The 25,084-nt window shown below is 45.4% G+C and overlaps 1 protein-coding gene across 3 annotated transcripts; it reads right to left on the bottom strand.

Annotated features, from left to right (window-relative positions):
- Window positions 1-865: 865 nt before the first annotated feature.
- On the bottom strand, window positions 866-24,790 carry LOC127048448 (zinc finger protein 383-like). Of its 3 annotated transcripts, none has more exons than XM_050948287.1 (5): window positions 24,693-24,790; window positions 22,911-22,999; window positions 22,089-22,215; window positions 8,305-8,418; window positions 866-7,944 (listed from the first exon to the last, which is right to left on the bottom strand). In XM_050948287.1, the coding sequence occupies exons 2-5, from the start codon at window positions 22,989-22,991 to the stop codon at window positions 7,043-7,045; spliced, it is 1,224 nt and encodes a 407-aa protein (XP_050804244.1). In that variant the 5' UTR covers window positions 22,992-22,999; window positions 24,693-24,790; the 3' UTR covers window positions 866-7,042. The 3 variants fall into 3 exon arrangements, with proteins under 3 accessions (XP_050804244.1, XP_050804242.1, XP_050804241.1); XM_050948285.1 differs by having other exon boundaries at window positions 866-7,941; window positions 24,701-24,773; XM_050948284.1 differs by having other exon boundaries at window positions 24,701-24,773.
- Window positions 24,791-25,084: the final 294 nt, after the last annotated feature.

Raw genomic sequence — 25,084 nt, forward strand, 5'->3', positions numbered from 1 at the left:
TTACATTAGAGTGAATAAATGAAGACTTGGCACACCACTTCTGAAAGGTTGCCAGCCCCTGGGCTGGAGGAACCTGGAGAGTACATTTCTATTCTAATCTAATCTACATTTCTATTTGTTTGGTTTTTGTAGGTTAAATTAATGCAGCCTCTGCTGCACTCTCTCCCAAGGGAGTAATGTTGCTGTGCACAATGAGAAATCTTGGGAAAAGATTGAAATGAAATGTAAGCAGCATATGGTGGCAGAACCTAAGGAATTAAAAGCCCATTGGTTCTTATGTGTGTGCACTGACTCTGAACCAGAAGTGTAAGTTTTCTCGCTTTGTGGCTGCAGCCAGTATAATATTTAAATGTATATCGAGGATGGTCTAGACAGTATTTGGTCCTGCCATGAGGGCAGGGGACTGGACTCGATGACCTCTCGAGGTTCCTTCCAGTCCTAGAGTCTATGAATCTATGAAATTCTTGGCTTTTCCTACATGCTGTAGACTGTGAGTGCCTGGGAACAGGCAGGGGGAGAGGGAGCAAGAGGAGAAAGGCAGAGACATTGGAGAAGAATAACGGAGGGAGAAGAAAGAGACAGAACACAGAGAGACAATACATGATTGAAGATGTCACTACTCCATCTTGCTCATCACAGGTGTTCAGAAAGCTAGGGAGTTATAGGTTTCAAATATCAAGGGGGTCTCCACATACCTGATCTCTCCCCCCCAGCTCCCATTTTAGTATTAATTTTTATTATGAAATGTTTGGCTTACCCCCTATCTTCTCTTTCCCCACCCGTATTGCAATTTGGGTGGGTTTTTTTGTTATTTTTTGCTTCCCTTTTGTTCATATCAATATAATTGTAACAGCAAAGGAATCTGTGGGAGCAAAAACTGACTCAAAACTTTATTTCCCCATCATGCAGGAACATGATACAAACATCGCACACAGCTGGAATCATAACACGGAAGGCCAGGGGACGGGAGATGCAGGTTTCCAAGTGTTCTGTTTTCTCAGATGACACATTCCAGCCCCTTGTATTCCTCCCTCCTGTGTGACCTGCTGGGCGTTGACACATTTATTGTCTCATTCTATTGATAATGTGATTGGAACATAATGTGACTGAAATTAAACCACTTCTAGACAAGGAACCAACAAAAGAGAAAAGCCGTTACTGCATTGGCTGGGAAGTGAAACCAGATAAACTGTTTGGAAGGCAGCTCTGCTCACCACTATACCACCACCACAGCTGGCAGGGGCAGCTTTCCTGCAGGCTACGTGTGCTGGCAAAGGGGGTGACACATGACCATGGAGCTAGTAAGTACGGTGGATGGGTTGGAAGCTGAGTTAGGGAGCAAAGGTGAAAACAGATCTCATTGGGAGCTGGCCCCACACCCAGCCTGCCCCTAGGAGAGGGGACCTGAAGCTCAACTTCAATCATAGAAAAATCTTCCCTCAGAAGGAAGGGGACAGCTTGTTTTAAAGACAAGGTTTGTGGGTTTTGCCCACTACATACAGAGGGGCTGGATAGTGCTGAGTCCAGACAAGACTCTGGTAGGGTGAGGAAGAAATTCAGGCTGCCAGTGACCTGAAGGAGGGAGAGGATATTTTGACAGTGATGGACACCTCAACTTAAAGGCCTTTGTCTGCCTCCTTCAAGTGATTGTTTGGCACAGGAATGCAGCCCCCTCTGTCAAGCCGGGCCTTACACACCTCTAAGGATGGCAATTGTACCACCTCCCTAGGGAACCCCTTCCAGTGCTTCACCACCCTGCAAGTGAAAAAGTTTTTCCAAATATCCAACCAAGACCTACTCCACTGCAACTTGAGACCATTGTTCCTTGTTCTGTCATCTGCCACCACTGAGAACAGCTGAGCTCCATCCTCTTTGGAACCCCCCTTCAGGTAGTTGAAGACTGCTATCAAATCCCCCCCTCACTCTTCTCTTCTGCAGACTAAGTAACTCCAGTTCCCTCACCTTCTCTTCATAAATCATATGCCTAGGTGTCCTAATAATTTTTCTTGCCCTCTGCTGAATACTCTCCAATTTGTCCACATCCTTTCTGTAGCAGGGGGCCCAAAACTGGATGCAGTACTCCAGATGTGGCCACATCAGTGCCAAATAGAAGGGAATAATCACTTCCCTCAATCTGCTGGCAACATTCCTACTAATGCTGCCCAATACGCTGTTAACCTTCCTGGCAATAAGGGCACATTATTGACTCATATCCAGCTTCTTGTCTACTGTAATCCCCAGGTCCTTTTCTGCAGAACTGCCACTTAGCCAGTCTGTCCGCAGCCTGTAGTGGTGCATGGGACTCTTCCATCCTAAGTGCAGGACTCTGCACTTGTCCTTGTTGAACCTCATCAGATTTCTTTTGGCCCAATCCTCCAATTTGTCTAGGTCACTCTGGACCCAAACCCTCCCAAAATGGACTTTTGCATTTGGCAGCTGGATGTTAGTGACCAAACTCACCAGCCCGTCAGGCAGTCAAGCACCCTCCTCTGAGCTACAGCAACCTTGACAGTTGGCAATAAAGGCACCTTAACCCCTGAGTTCCTTCAATGTGTCCCCCTCCGGGGTCCAGCTCCAATCACCAGATACTCGGGGTATGTCTATACTAGCTGTTGAATTGGCGGGCAGTGATTGATCCAGCGGGGGGTCAATATATATCACCTCTAGTGTAGATGCAATAAATCGATACGAGTACTCTTCTGTCGACCATTGTACTCCAGCTCGGTGAGAGGCGCAGGCATAGTCTACTGGGGAGCTGCAGCAGTCGACTCACCGTGATGAAGACACCACGGTAAGTCGATCTAAGTACATCAACTTCAGCTACGTTATTCATGTAGTTGAAGTTGCGTAACTTAGATTGATTCCCTCCCCTAGAGTAGACCATGGCTCAGAAAAATCCCAGATCCTCTCTGACCGAAGCAATGGCACATCCCAGGTTACCAGTTTTACTGTAGCCCACTGCTAATGGATCACACACAGCACTTGAGCACAGTTAGTGAACAAAGGGAAATTTCTTTAACAAGGGACAGAGATTTAAACAAACAAATGTGAATGATGGAAACCAACTGTTACCAACAAAACAAAATCACAAAATGCAACCTACACTTTTTAATAGTTACTTCTCCTACCTAAGTAGATTGAAGTCTGAGGCGACAGTCTAGTGCAGTGATTGCTAGTCCCTAGGAGCCAGGGCCCTGCCTTTCTTGAAGCACCACTGGTCATTAGCGATCTCCTTGGTGAATGGACCTAGAGTGTTTCTCTCCATCCTGTTATAAAATGAATCAGTCTTTTGTGTATATTCACAGAAAGGACCATTTCCTCATTGTCATTCACACTTCCACAGGGTTTCGATGTCTATAATTTGTCTCTGATAGTTTTCTATTGGATTTTCTGGGCTAGCACAAAGGTTGACAATGCAGCAACACATCGCATAACTGGCCAGCAAGGGATGGGTGACAATTCCCTCCCCTTGAATGGGTCATTCCCAACAAGACCTTTGATTGGGGTGACTCACTTTCATGACAATACCATATGGGCATAATTTTCCATATGCTTACAGGACTCCTTCAATAGGACTCAGACACACCTCTTGCAGTGATCAGGAGTAACAATAATTTACAAGCTTTCAGTAGAGATCTCACTGCTATGCTTCCTGGATAAATATCATAAAAATCAGAGTATTAGGTGTGAGTTTGTCAGGTCTGAGGCAGGAGTTTCTTGTGAATTACTTTGACCTCTCTGCCAAGTGGCACCAAAGAGCATTTATCACACATGCACTGAGCTATACAGTCACACCCTGACAGAAGAGAAAGGCCAATACAAAACAGAGAAAGGAACAATAAAATACTAAAATGACAATGGCTGGAACTCAACATTTCTCTCAGTCTTTGGACTGATGGGTAATTAGAGCTTTTCCCTCAGTTGAACCAGGTGATCAGACAGCTGGCTCAGCCCTCCATACTAACACAGCTTTCTCACATATAAGGAGATGGGTCAAAACTGGAATTGATGTCATGACTCGCTTCCCAGAGGGGATCAGTCTGACTGAGGCTATGTCTACCCTACAAACACTGGAAATATTCTTCTGACAACATAACACTCTCTACACTGGGGCTTAGGTCACATTAACTACTTCTCTCAGTGCAGTGAATTTTTCACACCCCTGAGAGATGTGGCAATGTCAACATAGCTTTTCAGTGTAGACTAGCCTCTAGATGGTTTTTAGATATGAAAGGCAATGGACCTCAGTCTTTTTCTTGGTACTGATGGTTGCCAACTGCAGCTTTCCTACCTGCTGGACACATCCTATGACAGATGTCAGGCCTTTCCTTTGCAAATTAGAGAAGTGGGGAAGTCAGCGATGCTTACAGTGTAAGTGGGTAAAAACTTAAACAAATTGTCTCCTCGAGCAGTTTTCCTTTTAATAGAAATTGACTTTGAAGCTAAGCAAAATATGCTCTATTTGAAATTAAAAAAAAAAAATTTATACAGACCCAATATTCTCTTATACACTCTAACACCTGTTCTCCCACCTCAACCTTTGGAGTGAGGTTTTCTACCAGAACTCTTTACACTACAGGGGGGAAATTAAATCAAATTAACTTTTGAAGATTAACCATCATTTCCTGTACAACTAAAAAAGAAAAAAAACAAGACAACTTCCAGTTTTCCAAAATAATTCAGAATTATCAAACAATTAGTCTCTTACTCTAACCAATAACACCACCTATAATTTCATTTTCACTAGCAACACTAATATATTCAAAGCTCACAAATTCTGGTCACGTTAGTTTTCTTTTAATCTCCATTGCCAACAACTGAACCTTGGCTCAAGTTGTGCTTTGTCCCAACACTTCTGTGAGTTCATATCTCTCGGATTCTTCTGCCATGCGTGCTGGTGGAAGGGGCCTCCTATGTGGGAATGTTAGCATCACGAGAAAAAATACCTTTTTTCATACTTTAAATCTTTCAAAGTAGTAGGAAGTAGAGGAGAAGTGATACAAATGCAGAAAACACAAGAGAAAACTGTCTAGGCTACACTAAAGACATTTATCAGTATAATTATTGCTCAGAGGTGTGAAAAATGGATACAGCTGAACAACGCAGTTACACATCTCTAATCCCCTGTGTAGATAGTGCTACATCAGCAGGAGGCCTTCGCCTACCAACATAGCCATCTGAGACCATATTGATTTAAGCAATTGAACTACGCTGTGCTCATATGCACTTCCCTCAGTTACTGGGGGGTCTGCTGCTGTTCACCATGGCCAAGTGGAGACTTTAAATCACTGCTGTGCCTTTGTTAGCATGGCCAGTAAATTGGAGAGTTCTCTCCTATTGACAGAACTGCACTTGAACTTTCTCAATATCATCACGGAATGATGGGGAAAAGCAAAGCTGAAGTGAGAAATGACGACTTTAGCAAATGGTCATTTGTCTTAAATTCTCCAATAAATCTGAGCCGAACTAATATCTAATTGTGTGACCACATAGCCATCAAGAAAGATAGAAACCCAGATCACAGAGAGATAGAATACATGACAATGAAAGTGTAAATTGAAATTCCAGAGCAAGTTCCATCTAATTATTTAGAATCAGGACAAGAGATTCTCCCATCACATTCTCCTCTGATCCATTCAAACATATTTCATTGAGCACTGTCTCAACAGTCAGTTATGTTATTTACAACATGTTTAGTATTCTAGCATTCCCATAATGGGGGAAAAAGCAGCCGCCTTGCCAGAACTGTCTTGACCAATAGATGGAACCTGAGATTTAAACTCGAAATGATCACACTGCATTTAGGGTCCATTTGAATTCCCCTTCTCAGTCTTTGATACTTTCATCTCCAATCATAGCAACTCTGGTATAGGATTAAATAAGTCAAAGCATCATCTCCAAGCACACACAACTGAGAACACTTCATCACATGACACTTTGAGAAGTGGAGGGGTAGAATGTGATGATGATAAACTCTGCCTGGCTCAGACAAAAGGTAACAGTTCTGCCATGATGGGGAAGGAGGGAATCTCTGAGTCACCCCATCTCCTTCCAAGTATCAGAGGGGTAGCTGTGTTAATCTGGATCTGTAACATATGACACAGAGTCCTGTGGCACGTTGTAGACTAACAGCCATATTGGCTCATAAGCTCTCGTGGGTGAATCCCCACTTTGTCAGATGTATGTAGTGGAAATTTCCAGAGGCGGGTATAAATAAGCAGGCAAGAATCAGTCTAGAGATAAGGAGGTTAGTTCAATCAGGGAGGATGAGGCCCTCTTCAAGCAGTTGAGGTGTGAACACCAAGGTAGGAGAAACTGCTTCTGTAGTTGGCTAGCCATTCACAGTCTGTTTAATCCTGAGCTGATGGTGTCAGATTTGCAGATTAACTGGAGCTCAGCAGTTTCTCTTTGAAGTCTGGCCCTGAAGTATTTTCTGCTGCAGGATGGCTACTTTTAAGTCTGCTATTGTGTGTCCAGGCGGATTGAAGTGTTCTTCTACAGGTTTCTGTATATTGCTTATGCTCCAATACGTATTTTAGTTTATAAGGTGCCACAGGACTCTGTTGCTTTTTACATCTCCTTCCAGTACCACAGAGGCTGAAATGACACTTTTTTCCTGCCCCTGCTCCTCTTCATTTAAATTTAATATGAAAAAGTTCCCATTATAACTGCTCTTCAGCAGAGCATGAGAACAACTGGCAATGATACAATCTGTATCACTGGTGACTCTAACAATAACTTGGCAATAGGAAGACTGTTATAAATGTGATGCTCCCTGGTTCCTGATAGGAAGGGCACACTAGAATTACTCACGGGAGAATGGAGTTGATAGAAAGGACAAATGAGTCCACCTCAAAGAGGTCAAACTGGAAAATGCAAAACCAGGTCACTCACTCATCTGGGCAAAGTGAGGGTTATCGGTGCTTCAAACAGCTTTTAAAAGTTAATCTGTGGGAATCAGGAAAGTATTAAAGTATTGATAGCCCTAGGGAGTTTTATGGTGTTGATCCCCCTTGCAGATTCTCTGATGGCTCACATGGGCTCAGTGGCAAGACAAGGTTTTCCCACTCTCACCGCTTCCACTGGGTCGCATACCTGTGTGGATTCTCTGATGTTTGCAAAGGCCTGAGCTGCTAGCGAATCTTTTCCCACAGTAACTGCATTTGTAGGGCCTCTCCCCTGTGTGTCTTCCGAGATGCAAAATAAGGTTTGAATTGGAACTGAAGCTTTTCCCACACTCACTGCATTTATAGGGCCTCTCCCCTGTGTGGATTCTGAGATGGGTAATAAGGCTTGACTTGGAAGTGAAGCTTTTCCCACACTCACTGCATTCAAAAGGCCTCTCCCCTGTGTGGATTCTCTGATGTTGAGAAAGGCAAAAGCTGTGAGTGAAACTTTTCCCACACTCACTGCATTCATAGGGCCTCTCCCCTGTGTGGATTCTCTGATGCCTAGTAAGTTGAAAGCTGTGAGTGAAGCTTTTCCCACACTCACTGCATTCAAAAAGCCTCTCCCTTGTGTGGATTCTCTGATGTTTGCAAAGGCCTGAGCTGCTAGTGAAGCTTTTCCCACACTCACGGCATTCATAGGGCTTCTCCCCTGTGTGGATTCTCTGATGTTGAGAAAGGTCTGAGCTGTAAGTGAAGGTTTTTCCACACTCACTGCATGTATTTTTCCTCTTTCCCATGAGGATTTCCTGCTGTGTTGTGGTTTCCTTGATGCTCTGAGTTCCCCGACAGGAAATAAATTTACCCATTTTCTCCCCTGCCTGCTTTCCTTGCTCTCTTTCTGGTCTGCGCTGAATCTCACAGGAGTTTTCCTGCTCATGACTCCTGGACACATTCCTTTTTGATCTTTGCGATAATTCTCTGTGTTCAGCCACTTGCTCAACATTTTCCTGCTGACAATTCTGCTCCTCTTTCTCACATACCACTGCGTCACCTGCTGTGATAGAGACAGAAACCTCAAACAGGGACAGAGAGGGGAAGGCAAAACCAAACCAAATGCTTGAGAGAGGGCAAATAAAAACAAGAACTGAACTCCTCCAAACTCTTCCCCTAAACAGGAGAGAGGAGGGGATCAATTTGGCCCTCATATCCCATCCAAATTCACAGAGGGAAGGGAGGAAACTACTGCCTGGTGTCTGCTAGGTTCTACAGGAAGCCATGAGCTATATTTACCCTGAGGATACGACCCCTGCTAGGGACAATAATGAACTGAGAAACCTTCCAAAGGCATTGTAGGGCATCCCAGATGTTTCCTTCAGGCACTTAGAGATTCTGAGTTGGTTTAATCTTTCCTCACCTGTGCAGGCAACTCTCTGGATCTCTCTTTCCTCTGAACCCTGGAGGTCTGGGACCCATGGCTCTTCCCCTTGTTCCAGATGGGAAATTATAGGAGGTCTGGAAACTGGAAACCCTGCTCAGATGAAAGAAAACAAAGGAGTTCAGTTGATTTCATATGACTGTGTCATAAAAAAACACTATTAATTTAACTTCAGTGCTTAGTGTGACCCAGCATGCCTGGGGCAGTTCACGTTCATAGAATCATAGATTATTAGGGTTGGAAGGGACCTCAGAAGATCATCTAGTCCAACCCCCTGCTCAAAGCAAGACCAATTCCCAACTAAGTCCCCAAATGGCCCCCTCAAGGATTGAACTCACAACCCTTGATTTAGCAGGCCAGTGCTCAAACCACTAAGTTATCCCTCCCCCCATTGAAAATGCCAAGATCAGGGCAGGCTGAAAAAGGGAGAGCAGATGCTCCCAAAACTGGTGGTTAACATCCAAGTTAAAATCACCCATCAGTCACCAACTGTGCTTCTGATACCCCACACTGGTTATCGAGAAACTGAAAAAAGACATCACACGGCCCCCTTTACTGCATTCCAGTTCTCTGACTCCCGATCAGCATCTCGGTCCGGCACCGTGAGAGTTTATTTAAAAACTGCTCACATAAAACAAGTGTTCTTCTGACCCCAGAGTCAGCAACATTACCAGGTCTGTATAGGTTTGGATCTTACCCAGAATACTTTGATGCCAGCCAATCCTTAGCTTCTAAACTAAAGCTTTATTATAAAAAGGAAAGAAAAAGGAAGTTGTTTGTCATGGTACAATTCCCAACTCTGAACCTTAGCGTCCAAAAGATGAGGTACCAGCATGAATTCCTCCAAGCTTAATCACCAGCTTAGAACCTGTAGCGCTGCTACCAACCAGGAATTCCAGTGCCTGGTACACTCTGGTCCCCTCAAAACCTTACCCGGGGACCCCCAAGACCCAGACCCTCTGGATCTAAACACAGGGAGAGTAAACCCTTTCCCCCACCGTCGCCTCTCCCAGGCTTCCCCTCCCTGGGTTTCCCTGGAAGACCACTGTGATTCAAACTCCTTGAATCACAAAACAGAGAGGAAAATTCACCTTCCCCCCCTCCTTCTCTTTCCCTCTCCAAGACTCTCCCTGAGAGAGACAGTAATCCTGACACAGAGAGAAACCAGCCTCTCTCTCCCCATTCCCTCCTTTCTCCCCACCAGTTCCCTGGTGAATCCAGACCCAGTCCCCTGGGGTCTCACCAGAATAAAAAAAACAATCAGGTTCTTAAACAAGAAGAACTTTTAATTAAAGAAAGAAAAACAATAAAAATTATCTTTGTAAATTTAAGATGGATTAGGTACAGGGTTTTTCAGTTATAGACACTGGAATATCCTCCCAGTCTAAATATACAACTACAAATTAAACTCCTTCCAGCCAAATACACATTTGCAAATAAAGAAAACAAACATAAGCTTAACTCACTATCTACCTAGTACTTACTATTTGGAATCTATAAGAACCTGTATTAGGGAGATTGGAGAGAAACCTGGTTGCACGTCTGCTCCCTCTGAGCCCCTAGAGTGAACAACCACCAAAAACTAACAGCACACACAGAAACTTCCCTCCCTCAAGATTTGAAAGTATCCTGTCTCCTGATTGGTCCTCTGGTCAGGTGACAGCCAGGCTACTGAATTTGTTAACCCTTTACAGTCAAAGAGATATAAACTACTTCTGTGCTATTAACTTTTCTTATGTGTTTATGACATTGTTAAAATGGCATAAACACATAAGAAAAGTTAATGGGAACACAGTTTATGGGGAAACAGTCAGATGCATTCAGAAATCTATATATCTGGTTCTTAGCAGTATTGGTAATAAAGGTAATAACTGGAGATATACCAATCTCCTAGAACTGGAAGGGACTTTAAAAGGTCATTGAGTCCAGCCCCCTGCCTTCACTTGCAGAACCAATTTTGGCCCCAGCTCCCTAAGTGGCTCCCTCAAGGACTGAATTCACAACCTTGGGTTTAGCAGGCCAAAGCTCAAATATCCCTCCCTCTCAGATGAGTGAGTTTCTGGCTTGAAAGGCTCTCTGGTACACATCAACATCATTCAGTCCTTTGTTCCAGCGTTCAGTTTGTAGAGAAGTTGCTCCAGAGATAGGAAGAGGGATTGAAGACAAAATGGAGATGATGCAGCTGCCCTTTATATTCATAGACTCACAGGTCAGAAGGGACCAATATGATCATCTAGTCTGACCTCCTGCACAGAGCAGGTCACAGAACCCTACCCATCCACTTCTTTAACAAACCTCTAACCTATGTCCGAGTTATTGAAGTCTTGAAATTGTGGTTTGAAGACCTCAAGCTGCAGAGAATCCACCAGCAAGTGACCCATGCCCCACGCTGCAGAGGAAGGTGAAAAACCTCCAGGGACTCTGCCAATCTGCCCCAGAGAAAAATTCCTTCCCGACCCCAAATATGGTGATCAGCTAAACCCTGAGTATGTGGGCAAGATTCACCAGCCAGTACTCAGGAAAGAATTCTCTATAGTAACTCAGATCCCATCCCATCCAACATCCCATCACAGACCACTGGGCAGACTTATCTGCTGATAATCAAAGATCAATTGCCAAAATTAAACTATCCTATCATACCATCCCTTCCATAAGCTTAGTCTTAAAGCCAGATGTGTCTTTTGCCCTCACTACTCCCCTTGGAAGGCTGTTCCAGAACTTCACTCCTCTAATGGTTAGAAACCTTCATCTAATTTCAAGTCTAAACTTCCTAATGTCCAGTTTTTACCCATTTGTCCTTGTGTCTACATTGGTCCTAAGTTTAAATAATTCCTCTCCCTCCCTAATGTTAATCCCCCTGATATATTTATAAAGACCAAGCATATCCCCCCGCAGCCTTCTTTTGGCTAGGCTAAACAAGCCAAGCTCTTTGACTCTCCTTTCATAAGGCAGGTTTTCCATTCTTTGGATCATCCTAGTAGCCCGTCTCTGAACCTGTTCCAGTTTGAATTCATCCTTCTTAAATGTGGGAGACCAGAACTGCACACAGTATTCCAGATGAGGTCTCACTACTGCCTTATATAACTGTACTAACACCTCCTTATCTTTGCTGGAAATACCTCGCCCGATGCATCCTAAAACTGCATTTGCTTTTTTAACGGCCATATCGCATTGGCAGCTCATAGTCATCGTGTGATCACCCAATACTTCAAGGTCCTTCTCCTCCTCTGTTGCTTCCAACTGATGTGTCCCCAATGTATATCTAAAATTCTTATGATCAATCCCTAAGTGCATGACCTTGCACTTTTCACTATTAAATTTCATCCTATTACTATTACTCCAGTTTACAAGGTCATCCAGGTCTTCCTGTATGATATCCCGGTCCTTTTCTGTGTTAGCAATACCCCCAGTTTTGTGTCATCCGCAAACTTTATTAGCACATTCCCGCTCTTTGTGCCAAGGTCAGTAATAAAAAAGTTAAATAAGATTGGTCCCAAAACTGATCCTTGAGGAACCCCACTAGTAACCTCCTTCCAGCCTGACAGTTCGCCCTTCAGTATAACTCGGAGTCTCTCCTTTAACCAGTTCCTTATCCCCTTACAATTTTCATATTGATCCCCATCTTTTCCAATTTAACTAATAATTCCCCATGTGGAATTGTGTCAAATGTCTTACTGAAATCGAGGTAAATTAGATCTACTGCATTTCCTTTGTCTAAATAATCTGTCACCTTCTCAAAGGAGATCAGGTTGGTTTGGCACGATCTACCTTTTCTAAAACCATGTTGTAATTTGTCCCAATTACCATTGACCTCAATGTCCTTAACTACTTTCTCCTTCAAAATATTTTCCAAGACCTTACGTACTACAGATGACAAACTAACAGGCCTATAGTTACTCGGATCACTTTTTTTTCCCTTTCTTGAAGATAGGAACCATGTTAGCAATTCTCCAGTCATACGGTACAACCCCTGAGTTTACTGATTCATTAAAAATTCTTGCTAATGGGCTTGCAATTTCATGTGCCAGGTCCTTTAATATTCTTGGATGAAGATTGTCTGGGCCCTCCAATTTTGTCCCATTAAGCTGTTCAAGTTTAGCTTCTACCTCAGATGTGGTAATATCCATCTCCATATTCTCAATCCTGTTTGTCATCCTTCCATCATCCCCAAGCTCCTCATTAGCCTTATTAAAGACTGAGGCAAAGTACTTATTTAGATATTGGGCCATGCCTAGGTTATCCTTAACCTCCGCTCCATCTTCAGTGTTTAGCGGTCCCATTTCTTCTTTCTTTGTTTTCTTCTTATTTATATGGCTATAGAACCTTTTATTATTGGTTTTAATTCCCTTTGCAAGGTCCAACTCCACACGGCTTTTAGCCTTCCTCACTTTATCCCTACATGTTCTGACCTCACTAAGGTAGCTTCCCTAGCTAATCCCACCTTTCTTCCACTCCTTGTAAGTTTTCTGCTTTTTCTTAATCACCTCTCTGAGATGCTTGCTCATCCAGCTTGGTCTACAACTCCTGCCTATGGTTTTTTTCCCCTTTCTTGGGATGCAAGCTTCTGCAGCTGCAACTTAAAATAATTCCAGGCCTCCTCCGCATTTAGATCCATAAGTTCTTCAGTCCAATCCACTTCCCTAATTAGTTTCTTTAATTCTTTAAAGTCAGCCCTTGAGAAGTCAAAAACCCTAGTCCCAGATCTATTTTTGTTTATCCGTCCATCTAGTCTGAACTGAATTAGCTCATGAGCACTCGAATCAAAGTTGTTCCCTACAACCATTTCTTCTATGAGGTCCTTACTGCTCACCAAAACCAAACCTAAAATGGCATCCCCTCTTGTTGGTTCTTCAGCTACTTGGTGAAGAAATCCATCTGCTATCACATCCAAAAAAATCTGAGCCCTATTATTCTTGCTAGCACTTGTCCTCCAATCTGTATCTGGGAAGTTAAAGTCTCCCATGATCACACATTTCCCATTAGTGTTTACTTCATTAAAAACATTAAAGAGGTCTCTATCCATATCCAAATTAGATCCCGATGGTCTGTAGCATACCCCAAGCACTATCTCAGGGGAGGCTCTAGTAGCTTTCTTTCCCAGTGTGACTTTTGCCCAGACAGACTATGTCTTATCCATTCCATCACTTATTTCTTTACAGTTAACCTCATCATTGATGTACAATGCTACTCCACCGCCACCTTTGCCTTTATTTCTGTCTTTCCTAAACAGCACATAGCCTTCAATACCTATACTCCAGTCATGACTACTATTCCACCATGTTTCTGTTATCCCTATAATATCCAGTTTCAATTCCTGCATCAGTAGCACTAGTTCCTCCATTTTATTTCCTAGGCTTCTCGCATTAGTGTACAAACATTTTATTTTTTGCCGTTTAGGTTCACTGACATTCTTTACTCTGTTAGGCACAGACATTCTACCACCAGTATCACCTGTTAGTTTGGTATCAACACTACCCTTCCTCCTTATGTCAATTCTTCTGTCCATGGCTGTATCCCCTTTTACTTTGTTTACTTCCCTCTCAAGGTTAAATTCCGGCCTGGAGATCACCTGAACATCTCCCAACCACCTCCCTCAAATTCCTAGTTTAAACACTCTTATCAGTTGGGCGAGCTTCCATCCTAGAAGTCTATTTCCCTCCTTACTCAGGTGAAGTCCATCCCGAGAGAACAGTCTTCTGTCCATAAATGCTTCCCAATGACAGTACATCCCAAAGTCCTCCTGATAGCACCACTGCCTGAGCCATCTGTTGATTGCTATAATCTTGTCACACCTTTGTTGTCCTTCTCTAGGAACTGGCAGAATCCCACTGAAGATCACCCGAGCCTCGATTTCCTTAAGCGTCTTCCCCAGTCTGGCATATTCTCCCTTCATACGTTCCACCGAGAATCTAGCCAAATCAGTCGTTCCCAAATGAAGGACAATCAGTGGATTCTTTCCCACTAGGATCCTTTTCAGCCTCAGGTCCACATCCTGTATCTTAGCACTCGGCAGACAGCACACCCTTCTGTTCTCCTGATCAGCTCTAGTTACAGGCCTGTCTATTCTTCTCAGTAAGGAGTCTCCAATCACGTAGACCTGCCTTTTCCTAGTGACAGTGTGATTCTCTGGTCTACCCTCTGCACCCACTGGCTGCAAGTCCTCTCAATTCCTATTCACCCTTGCAATCCTCCTGGGGATGATATTTGGTGTTGCTTCCATTGACTCCTCCCCTCCTCTTGTAGGACTATCAGCTCTTCTCTTTTTCCTTGCCCTCTCTCCTTCAGCGACCACCTGCTGTGCCCCTTCTTCATTTTCCAACTCTGCATACCTCTTCCTGAGCTCTATTTCTCCTTCACTGGCCCGTCTTTTCCTCTGCCTGGTTCTCTTAGTCACATGCTTCCACTGTCCACTGTCCTCACCCAGCAGCCTCTCCTCTGAATTCTTTGGTCCTGCTTCCATCTGCACGGCTGAGCTTATCCCTTCAGCCCCCTCGTGTCTGTGTTCCATCATCTGCTCAAAACCCCTTCTAACTTCAGAGTTTCCACCTGCATCTCCAGTTCTATGATCTTTTCTTCCATCAGCTCTATCAGGCAGCAGTTCACGCAGATGAAACTCTTTTCAGGTACCCCCTCCAGGATCATGTACATGCCGCAGCTTCCACATCCAGTCATCCTCATTGTGTCTTTCACTGCTGCCTCTGTATCAGTCACAGCCTTCCCACCTAGTGCCTGGTAATCCAAGACACACAACACAAACCCCCAAGAGGCACCGGAACACTGGCAAACCACCACCCACTCCCTTAACTAGCCTGTGGGTTCCTCTATCTTCGTCTCCCCCGCAACCTCTCCCTGTAAACTCCCTCTGAAACTCCCGTTTCCAGCTCTGTTTGCTGGCTGCTGTGCCACTGCCTGACTGGCTGGCTACATTTATAGGGCCCCTAATCAGGTAAGCCCGCCCCCTAATCAGGGCTGAGCTGCTCTCCCAGCACACGGCCCCTAGCAGCCTCCTTTTGCCAAGTGGCTTCTACTTCCTGTGTCTCAAACACAAGCTTCACAGCACATGGCATGGAAAAGCCTTGGAGGTCTCAGTACATAGGCATACCCCTGCATGTCTTGCTGACTCAATAGGTGTATCCCCTTGATCCTTTCCATGGGTTCATTGTACAGCTGATGACCCCGGATGGGCCATTGAACAGGCTGGGCAGTGCTGATGCCAATATGTCTGGGGGTGTCACTCAGAAAACCTACACAAGTCTGGAATACAGACATACCCTACATATCTATAACTCACAATACAAAAATAGAAACAAGATTATCAAATGAGGAAAATCATAACATTTTCATAGACACCTTACATGGCATATCTAGCATGATTCATTGCAATTTCATCATATTGGTATTTATAATAAAATAATATAAAGTGTCTCTCAATTCTATTAAGTGACACTGTATGAACCAGTGAATTCCCAGGACCGGTTTCCCAGGTGTTTGAAGATGCCGAACACCTTTCTTGTGAGGGACTGAAATACCCACATATATGTTAGGAACACACAGACAGACACTGTGCAAGTCTGTGCCCCTATGTTCACTCTTCTAGAAAATTATGATCAATTTTGTTCATAGTATGTGTGAGGGCTGAATCTCCACTCTGTCACTCTGAGTGCAGAAAGTGGGGGCCCGCCAGGATTCTAAAAATTAATTTGTGCAACTCTAGGCTTGTATTAAACCCCCAAAGTTACAGCTTTTCTCTGACCTTGGCTCGGTAAATGCTGCCACCACCCAAATTCAAAAAACTCCAAACCCTTGGACCCAGGAAGGAGCACTTGAGAATTCTTCCCTCTGGGGTGCCCTCAAGCCCTTTCACCTCCCCTCCGGGAAAGAGCTGAGAAAGAAAACAAAGGAAATTAGCTGTGGCTACTAGATAATCAACAACATGCACGAACCTCTTAGGACACCATAAATCCAATCCTGTTCTTAAAAGAGGTAAATTTTATTACAATTGAAAAGGAAAACAATACATCTGGAACTTAGGCTACGGCTAGAAACAATTTTTGCACGCACCCAAAATAGCTTTCTTGGGGGTTCAGCTTAAAGCTTAGAAGCAAACAGAAGCATCTGGGATAGCACAGAGGAGCTCCAAAAGCCACAATAAAAAATATAAACCTGATTGTGTCTGTCTAAACATTCTCTGTCCAAATCATTTCTTCTAGGTATGGAAGATGAATTTTCAAACCTGCTTCAAGCCATACACAGCATTGCTACTCTGTGTCGACTTCTCTGCAGAACAACAGACAAAGGGAAAGTTACTGTCCCATTTAAAAAAGTTCAAGCCTTTCCACTGGCTCTTTTGGTCAGGTGCCCACTCCTTTTCTTTTACCTGTGGGCTTGTTAACCCTTTACAGGTAAAGCAAGCAGAGAAATCACACCAACAAGGATTTTACAGCAATCTGGCTGGCTGGGTGTTTATAAAAGAGAGATCCCTCCCTTCCCCTTCATTTATCACTGTATGGCTTGTGAGGTAACATTTGAAAAGACAATCTACTGAATACCCTCCTTAAAATGTGTAACAACATTGTATGTAAAGTGATGTGATTTTATGGTATGATATTACTGAAAAAGTTGCAACCCTAACCCTAAGTTCTTCAGAGACAGCAAGGCAAACAGCTGGTCAAACAGCCATTCTTCAGGAGGGGGAAGGTGTGAAGAAGACATGTACATTCCATCACAGAGACCACTTGAAGCTCCTATCTACAACAGCCTGTCACCATGACTCAGCTGAGAACTGAATTTGTTTCTAGTACAAAGGACTGAATTATAAAAAAAGAGGTGAGGAAAATGCATGAGACACTCTCTTCTCTTTCCCTCTGCTTATGACATCTCCTGAAGAACTGAATGTGGGCAGCAGGGGCAGGTTAGAGGGATTCCTGGCTGAAAGGAAAGCCAGCCTGTCTCAGCACATGGTGAGAGAAACATTCGTTTTATATCCGGTTTAGCTTGTTAAGTTAAACATTAGTTTGCGTTTTCTCTTGCATTTCTTTTGTAAACAAGTCTGACTTTTATGCCTTATTACTTGTAGTCACTGAAAATCTTTTTTTTTCCCCCATAGTTAACAATCTTAGTTTATTGTTTTATCTAACCAGTGTGGTTGGATTAAAGTGTGTTGAAAACTCCATTTGGAACAACAACCCTGGTGCATGTCATTTTCCACAGATGAAATAAGATTTCAGATGAGCTCCCATTGTTCAGTAGTGTGCTGGACAGGACAAGATGCACATGTCTGGGAGCAGAGAATTTTCTGGGGTTCTCCTGTGGGGTACTGTAATTCGGGAGTCACTGACTAGCAGCACCCAACACTGTATAGCTGGCAGTAAGTTACATGCTGGAGACTGTGTGTTAACTGCCCTGGAGTGGCTAGTCTCACAGTGGAGCAGTGTAAAAGGCACCCCAGCCTGGGGAATTGAGGGGACACAGCTGTTCAACACTCCAGATTGTACTATGCTTAATGTCACAGACACTCAATTACAAAGTCTCCTAAAACACACAGAAAATAAATCCACATCCCAAAAATCAAAGTCTCCAGACAGACGGCAAGTCTCTCTAGCTCTGCTTCTTGCTCACAGACGGGTCCAGAGACAAAGAGAGAGTCCCAGGGAAGCGTGGGACACAGTGGAGAAAGGGAACAGGAAAGGCAGGGATATCGTTGAATGTAGGATCTCAGTAGTACTAGATGTCAGGGTAGCACATAGTGCAGCCCATTGGAAAACATAATCCCAAATAGATATATAAAATGATGGGGTCTAAATGAGTCATTTTCATTGATTTATAAAAGGGCAATAAGATATTCTCTGTATTACTGTCTAACCCTTTTTAAAGGATTCCTAATATCCTGTTAGCTTTTTTGACTTCTGCTGCACACTGCTGGATGTCTTCAGAGAACTTCCCACAATGACAAAAAGATCTTTTTCCTGATTAGTTGTAGCTAAATTAGCCCCCGTCATATTGTATATATACTTGGGGTTATTTTTTCCCACGTGCATTACTTTACATTTATCCACATTAAATTTCATTTGCCATTTTGTTGCCCAATCACTTGGTTTTGTGAAATCTTTTTGAAGTTCTTCACAGTCTGCTTCGGCCTTAACTATCTTGAGCAGTTTAGTATCATCTGCAAACTTTGCCATCTCACTGTTCACCCCTTTCTCCAGATCATTTATGAATAAGTTGAATAGGATTGGTCCTACGACTGACCCATGGGGAACACCACTAGCTACTCCTCTTCATTTTGAAAATTTACCATTTATTCCTACCCTTTGTTCCCTGTCTTTTAACTAGTTCTCAATTCATGAAAAGATCTCCCCTCTTATCCAATGATAACTTAATTTATCTAAGAGCCTTTCGTAAGAGACCTCGTCAAAGGCTTTCTGGAAATCTAAGTACACTATGTCCACTAGATCCCCCTTGTCCATATGTTTGTTGACACCTTCAAAGAACTCTAATAGATTAGTAAGACATGATTTCCCTTTACAGAAACCATGTTGACTTTTGCCCAACAATTTCTGTTCTTCTATGTGCCTGATAATTTTATTCTTTACTACTGTTTCAACTAATTTGCCTGGCACAGATGTTAAACTGACCGGTCAGTAATGGCCAGGATTGCCTCTACAGCCCTTTTTAAATATTGGTGTTACATGAGCAATCTTCCAGTCATTAGGTACAGAAGCTGATTTAAAAGACAAGTTACAAACCATAGCTAATAGTTCCCCAATTTCACATTTGAGTTCCTTCAGAGCTCTAGGGTAAATACCATCTGGTTCCGGTGACTTGTTACAGTTAAGTTTATCAATTAGTTCCAAAACTTCCTCTAGCGACACTGCAATCTGTGGCAATTCCTCAGATTTGTCACCCACAAAAGGTTTGGGAATCTCCCTAACATTCTCAGCCGTGAAGACTGAAACAAAGAATGCATTTAGTTTCTCCGCAATGACTTTATCGTCTTTAAGGGCTCTTTTTGTATTTCAATCGTCCAGGGGCCCCACTGGTTGTTTAGCAAACTTCCTGCTTTTGATGTACTTAAAACTTTTTGTTATTACCTTCTGAATTTTTGACTAGCTGTTCTTCAAACTCCTTTTTGGGTTTTCTTATTCATTTTTACACTTAATTTGGCAGTACTTATGCTCCCTTCTATACACCTCACTAGGATTTGACTTCCACTTTTTAAAAGATGCCTTTTTATTTCTCACTGCTTCTTTTACATGATTAAGCCAAGCCACAGTGGCCCTTTTTAGTGCTTTTGCTGTGTTTTTTAATTTGGGGTATACATTTAAGTTGGGCCTCTAATATTGTGTCTGTGAAAAGCACCCATGCAGCTTACAGGGATTTCACTCTAGTCACTGTAACTTTTAATTTCTGTTTAACTAACCCCCTCATTTTTGCATAGTTCTCCTTTCTGAAATTAAATGCCACAGTGTTGAGCTGTTTTTCCCACCACAGGAATGTTATATTTTGTTATATGATGATCACTATTTCCAAGCGGTGTTATAGTTACCTCTTGGACAAGATCCTGCGCTCCACTCAGAACTAAATGGAGAGTTGCTTCTCCCCTTGCAGGTTCTTGTACCAGCTGCTCCAAGAAACAGTCATTTAGAGTATCGAGAAATTTTGTTTCTGCATTTTGTCCTGAGGTGACATGGACCCAGTCAATATGGGGATCATTGAAATCCCCCACTATTATGGAGTTCTTTATTTTGATAGATTCTCTAATCTCTCTTTGCATTTCATCCTCACTATCACTGTCTTTGACAGATGGTCAATAATAGATTCCTATTGTTATATTCTTATTAGAGCATGGAATTACTATCCATAGAGATTCTATGGAACATGCAGTTTCATTTAAGATTGTTACTTCATTTGAGTCTACATTTTCTTTAACATACAGTGCCACTCCCCTCTCCATCCCCTGAGTATGACCTGCTCTGTCCTTCCGATATATTTTGTACCGTGGAATGATTGTGTCCCACTGATTGTCCCCACTCCACCAGGTTTCTGTGATGCCTATTATGTCAATATCCTCTTAACACGAGGCACTCTAATTCACCCATCTTATTAGTTACACTTCTAGCATTTGTGTACAAGCACTTTAAAAACTTGTTACTGTTTATTTGTCTGCCCTTCTCTGATGTGTTAGATTCGTATGTGTGTGAATGCTTCTCGTCTGATCTGGCCTTTACTTTATCCTCTTCCAGCCTCTCTTCCTGACTAAAACTAGAAAAATCTCTATCATTACACTTTCCTCTAAGAGAAGTCTCTGTCTGATCCACGTGCTCCTCTGCAGCCATTGGCTTTCCCCCCCATCTCTTAGTTTAAAAACTCCTCTGCAGCCTTTTTAATGTTCAGTGCCAGCAGTCTGGATTCACTTTGGTTTAGGTGGAGCCCATCCTTCCTGTACAGGCTCCTCCATCCCCAAAGTTTCCCCAGTTCCTAATAAATCTAAACTCCATCTCTCTACACCATCATCTCATCAACGCATTGAGACGCCGAAGCTCTGCCTGCCTACCTGGCCCTGCATGTGGAATGGGAGCATTTCTGAGAATGCCACCATAGAGGTCCTGGATTTCAGTCTCTTTCCTAGCAGATTAAATTTGGCCTCCAGGACGTCTCACCTACCCTTCCCTATGTCATTGGTATCTACATGTACCATGACCACTGGCTCCTCCTCAGCACTACACATAAGTCTATCTAGATGCCTTGAGAAATCCGCAACCTACGCACCAGGCAGGCAAGTCACCATACGGTTCTCCTGGTCATCACAAACCCAGATATCCTTGTTTCTAATGATTGAATCGCCCAATACTAACAGCTGCCTTTTCTTAATGACTGGAGTTCCCTCCCCCGGTGAGGTAACTTCAGTGTAAGGGGTTGCCCCAACACTATCTGGAAGGAGTGTCCCAACCATGAGAAGCTTTCCCTCTGCTCCCGTTGACTGCTCTCATTCCCTGGGCCTTTCATCCTCCTCAACAGTGTGGGAGGCTGTCTGTGCTGTCAGTGTGGGAGTTGGGACAATTTTATAGTGTCCCAGAAAGCCTCATGAACATACTTCTCTGCCTCCCTTAGCTCCCCCAGTTCCAACATCCTGGCCTCCAAAGCCTCCACATGGTCTCTGAGGGTCAGGAGCTCCTTGCACCAAATGCGCACACACATACATAAAATAAGAACGGCCGTACTGGGTCAGATAAAAAGGTCCAACTAGCCCAGTATCCTGTCTACCGACAGTGACCAATGCCAGATGCCCCAGAGAGAGTGACTCTGGCAGGCAATGATCAAGTGATCTCTCTCCTACCATCCATCTCTATCCTCTGACAAACAGAGGCTAGGGACATCATTGCTTACCCATCCTGGCTAATAGCCATTGATGGACTTAACCACCATGAATTTATCTAGTTCTCTTTTAAACGCTGTTATAGTCCTAGCCTTCACAACCTCCTCAGGTAAGGAGTTCCACAAGTTCACTGTCCTTCTGTTGATTATGCTGCACTTAAAATCTCAGTTTTACTTGAGCAAACAGGAGATATTTGACACTGCGATACGGCTTCTGTGCTTTGTTCCCAAAGTGTTTTGCAGCAGGGGAGGGTCTCTGGTAATGTGTGTGTCACTGGCATATTGGGGTGATGCTGAAACTGGGCAGAGAAGAAGTGGCATTGCGGGGCTGGCCGAAACCTTAACTCTCCGTTTTCCCTACCAAGAACTGAGGGGACAGTAACCCTTACCCAGTGAGGTCACATTCTCATAGTTCTCCTGCATGACATCCCAGTAGAGGGCTCTCTGAGTGGGGTCAAGCAGAGCCCACTCTTCCCTGGTGAAATACACAGCCACCTCCTCGAAGATCACCAGCCCCTGAAAGAGCAAGAGTCCAACACTCAATACCTGCTGCCCCATTCACAGCCCCACTATTTGTGGGGAGAGAAGCCCATCAAAGGGAAGCCCTAGATGGATTGCAGTCAACAAAGTCCCACCCCTACCCTGCTCAGAGCATCCAGAAAACATCAGAGTGAGGGGACAAAGAGAGAGACCCTTATATCTCCCAGCAGATCCATCATACACCTACTAGCCACAGATTGATAGAGGAGAGGGAGGCCTTAGCAGGGACCAGGGAGAGATCCCTGGTAGGAAGCCCAACAGTCTCCTCATTGTGAGGAGCTGGATATGAAGGGAGGGGAATCTCCCCTAACCCTCACTGGTGGGTATCCCCTTCATATCTCACAGCAGCCACTGAGTAGTCGGGTCAGGCTCCAGCATTATGAGTCTGGTCAGTTTTCCCAGTCCCATGTAGCTGGGTTATTTTCTGCACTAGAAACTAGAGCATTCCCACCTCCGAACCTCATGGGTCTGTTCCTAGAAACTAGGCCACTTATTAAACAACTCCCAGCAGGTTTGTCACCCCCTGCCCTCCCTCTCGCCATCCTGTGCATTTCCTGCCCCATGCCAACCTCCAAACTAGACTGTGCAAACCTTCCCATCTCCAGTGCATTTGCTGTCCCTCTCCCTCCTGTAGGAACCCACCAACCCCCCCTCAAAAAAATAATCCTTACCTGAGCTGGCTCCACTGCAGCCATTTCTCTTCCCTCTGTCATGGGAAGTTGGGATGAGCTGGAGCGAAACATGGACATCATTCTGCAGCCTGGCAGAGCGAGAAGGGCAGTGGTGGAGGTTTCAGAACAGGTTTTAGTTAATCTGACATCACGATTTCCCCAGGCCCTTTGCCTCCAGACAGACATCCTAGACTCTGCCGTGCTGGGAACATGCTTGATCTCTTTATTACAGTGTAGACCTGGCCCCTTCTGCCAGGCTAAGCCCACAGACACATTTTTTACCTCCCTTCTCCCTCTCCTCACCTCATAACAAAGTCTCTGAACACAAGACTAGAAAAGAGCAGAACCAAAGGAGTCCCTGTGGGGGATTCCCTCAGACACAGGCCCAACAGCAGTCACACCCCAGCAGGGGGAATAGGGAGTCAAGAACCAGCTTTCCTCTGTCTGAGCCTTCTCTTGTTCACTGGAAAGTGGTTCTGCCCAGGGGTGCAGCAATACCTGTGTCTAGGTGGACTAGAGAGCTGGAAATCTCTCTTCCCCCACTCATTTCTCCCACTGCCCCTTTCAGTTTCTCCTTCCTCTGTCCTCTCTCCCTGCCTCTTTGGCTGGGAAAGTCCCATTCCCGGGGGCTTTGCTCTCCCAGGGCTGGATTTTCTCCTGGCAATTGCTAATGGGAGGAGAAATGATGAGGGGCTGTTTGTGTAGAGACACTTTCTTGCTAGTCCCCAGCACTTTCCCTGAGGTCTTTCAGTTACCTGGAGACTCTGGCTCAGAATTTGTATTAACAGGGCCCAGGTCTGCCCCAAGGGGCTAATACCAGGTGGAAAAAGTCATCCCCTAGGCTGGGTAGAGAAGCAGCTTTAATTAAGGTCACTTCCCAGCACAGAACCCTGCTGGGGGAGTAGCAGCAGCTAAGCCTGGTCTCCCAGATCACAATGGAGGCTACAGCAGCTGATCCACGTCCACTGGAGCCATGGGACCAGCAGACCCTCCGCAGCCACACCTGCGGGAGATCCACCGGAGACGTGGGACAGGCAAGTGGCAGGGCGCCCCCCGCATGGCGAAATGTCTAGAGCCGGCCCTGTTCGGCGGCGGGGGACCCTTCTGTTCCAGGACCCGCTGCCGAAGTGCCCCGAAGACCCTCTTCGGCGGTAATTCGGTGGTGGGGGGTCCCCTCTTCGGGACAATTCGGCGAAGTGTCCCGGAACAGAAGGGCCCCTCACCGCCCAATTACCGCTGAAGACTGGGTTGCACTTCGGTGGCAGGTCCCGCTTCCGCGGTAATTCACTGGCGGGGGGTCCTTCCACCCCGGAGCAGAAGGACCTCCCCGCCGGCGAAGACCGGGAGCAGAAGAAGCTCCGGGCCCGGCCCTGCAAGAGTGTTCCGGGCCCCCCCGGAGCGAGTGAAGGACCCCGCTCCAGGGGCCCCGAAAAGCTCTCGTGGGGGCCCCTGCGGAGCCCGGGGCAAATTGCCCCTCTTGCCCCCCCGCCCCCGGGCGGCCCTGGAATTTGCATCGGGGGAGGGAGGCACAAACAGGGACAGGATCCAATTCACTCCCCCCGCCCCGGGAATTTCCTGGCTGCCCAGAGACAGCTCAACATCCCCCCCCCCCGCAACCCCGGCTTCGCCCCGCCCCCACAGGGCCCCCCGGGCCCCAGGCTCCGCCCCCCCATCCCAGCGGGGCGGATCCTGCTGCAGCTCCTGGGGCCGAGGCAGCTCCGAGGCTTCTCCCAGGTTCCCGGTGCCGAGACTCACTGCCCCCCCCCGGGACCTCTCACTCACCGGCTCACACGGAGGCGGCAGCAGCAGCTTTATCGTCCCTCCCCCACCGGGGCTCCCAAGGAGCATGCGCAGTTTCAGCTGCTGAACCCCTCCCTTAGCTGGGCAGGACAGGGCGGAAGCGCCCCAGCGCACGCTGGGAGTTGTAGTTCCAGACTCTCTCGGGAGCGGAAGTGACGTCAGCGAAGGAGCGGAGCCGGAGCGCGAACGCGCGCTGGGAGGTGGGGGTTCTGCCTTGCTCGTGCGGGGCCGTTGGAGTTGTGGGCATGCGCAGATCGCGGCGGGAGAGATCTTCATTAACCCCCCCCCCCCCCCCCTGCCCGGGTTCCGCCTGCGCTGCGGAGCTGCAGCCTCCAGGTACCGGAGCGAGCCCGGGGGGGGCCGGGCGGTGACTC

Source organism: Gopherus flavomarginatus, chromosome 3 (assembly GCF_025201925.1).
Source record: "Gopherus flavomarginatus isolate rGopFla2 chromosome 3, rGopFla2.mat.asm, whole genome shotgun sequence".
NCBI lineage: Eukaryota > Metazoa > Chordata > Testudines > Testudinidae > Gopherus > Gopherus flavomarginatus.

Coding starts and splice junctions, on each gene's coding strand:
- LOC127048448 (XM_050948284.1), bottom strand. CDS start 24,758: ATGCTCCTTGGGAGCCCCGGTGGGGGAGGGACGATAAAGCTGCTGCTG. Junction 22,216..22,910: donor CTGCAGTGGAGCCAGCTCAG/GTAAGGATTATT, acceptor TTGCTCTTTCAG/GGGCTGGTGATCTTCGAGGA. Junction 7,945..8,304: donor CCAGAGAGTTGCCTGCACAG/GTGAGGAAAGAT, acceptor TCTCTATCACAG/CAGGTGACGCAGTGGTATGT.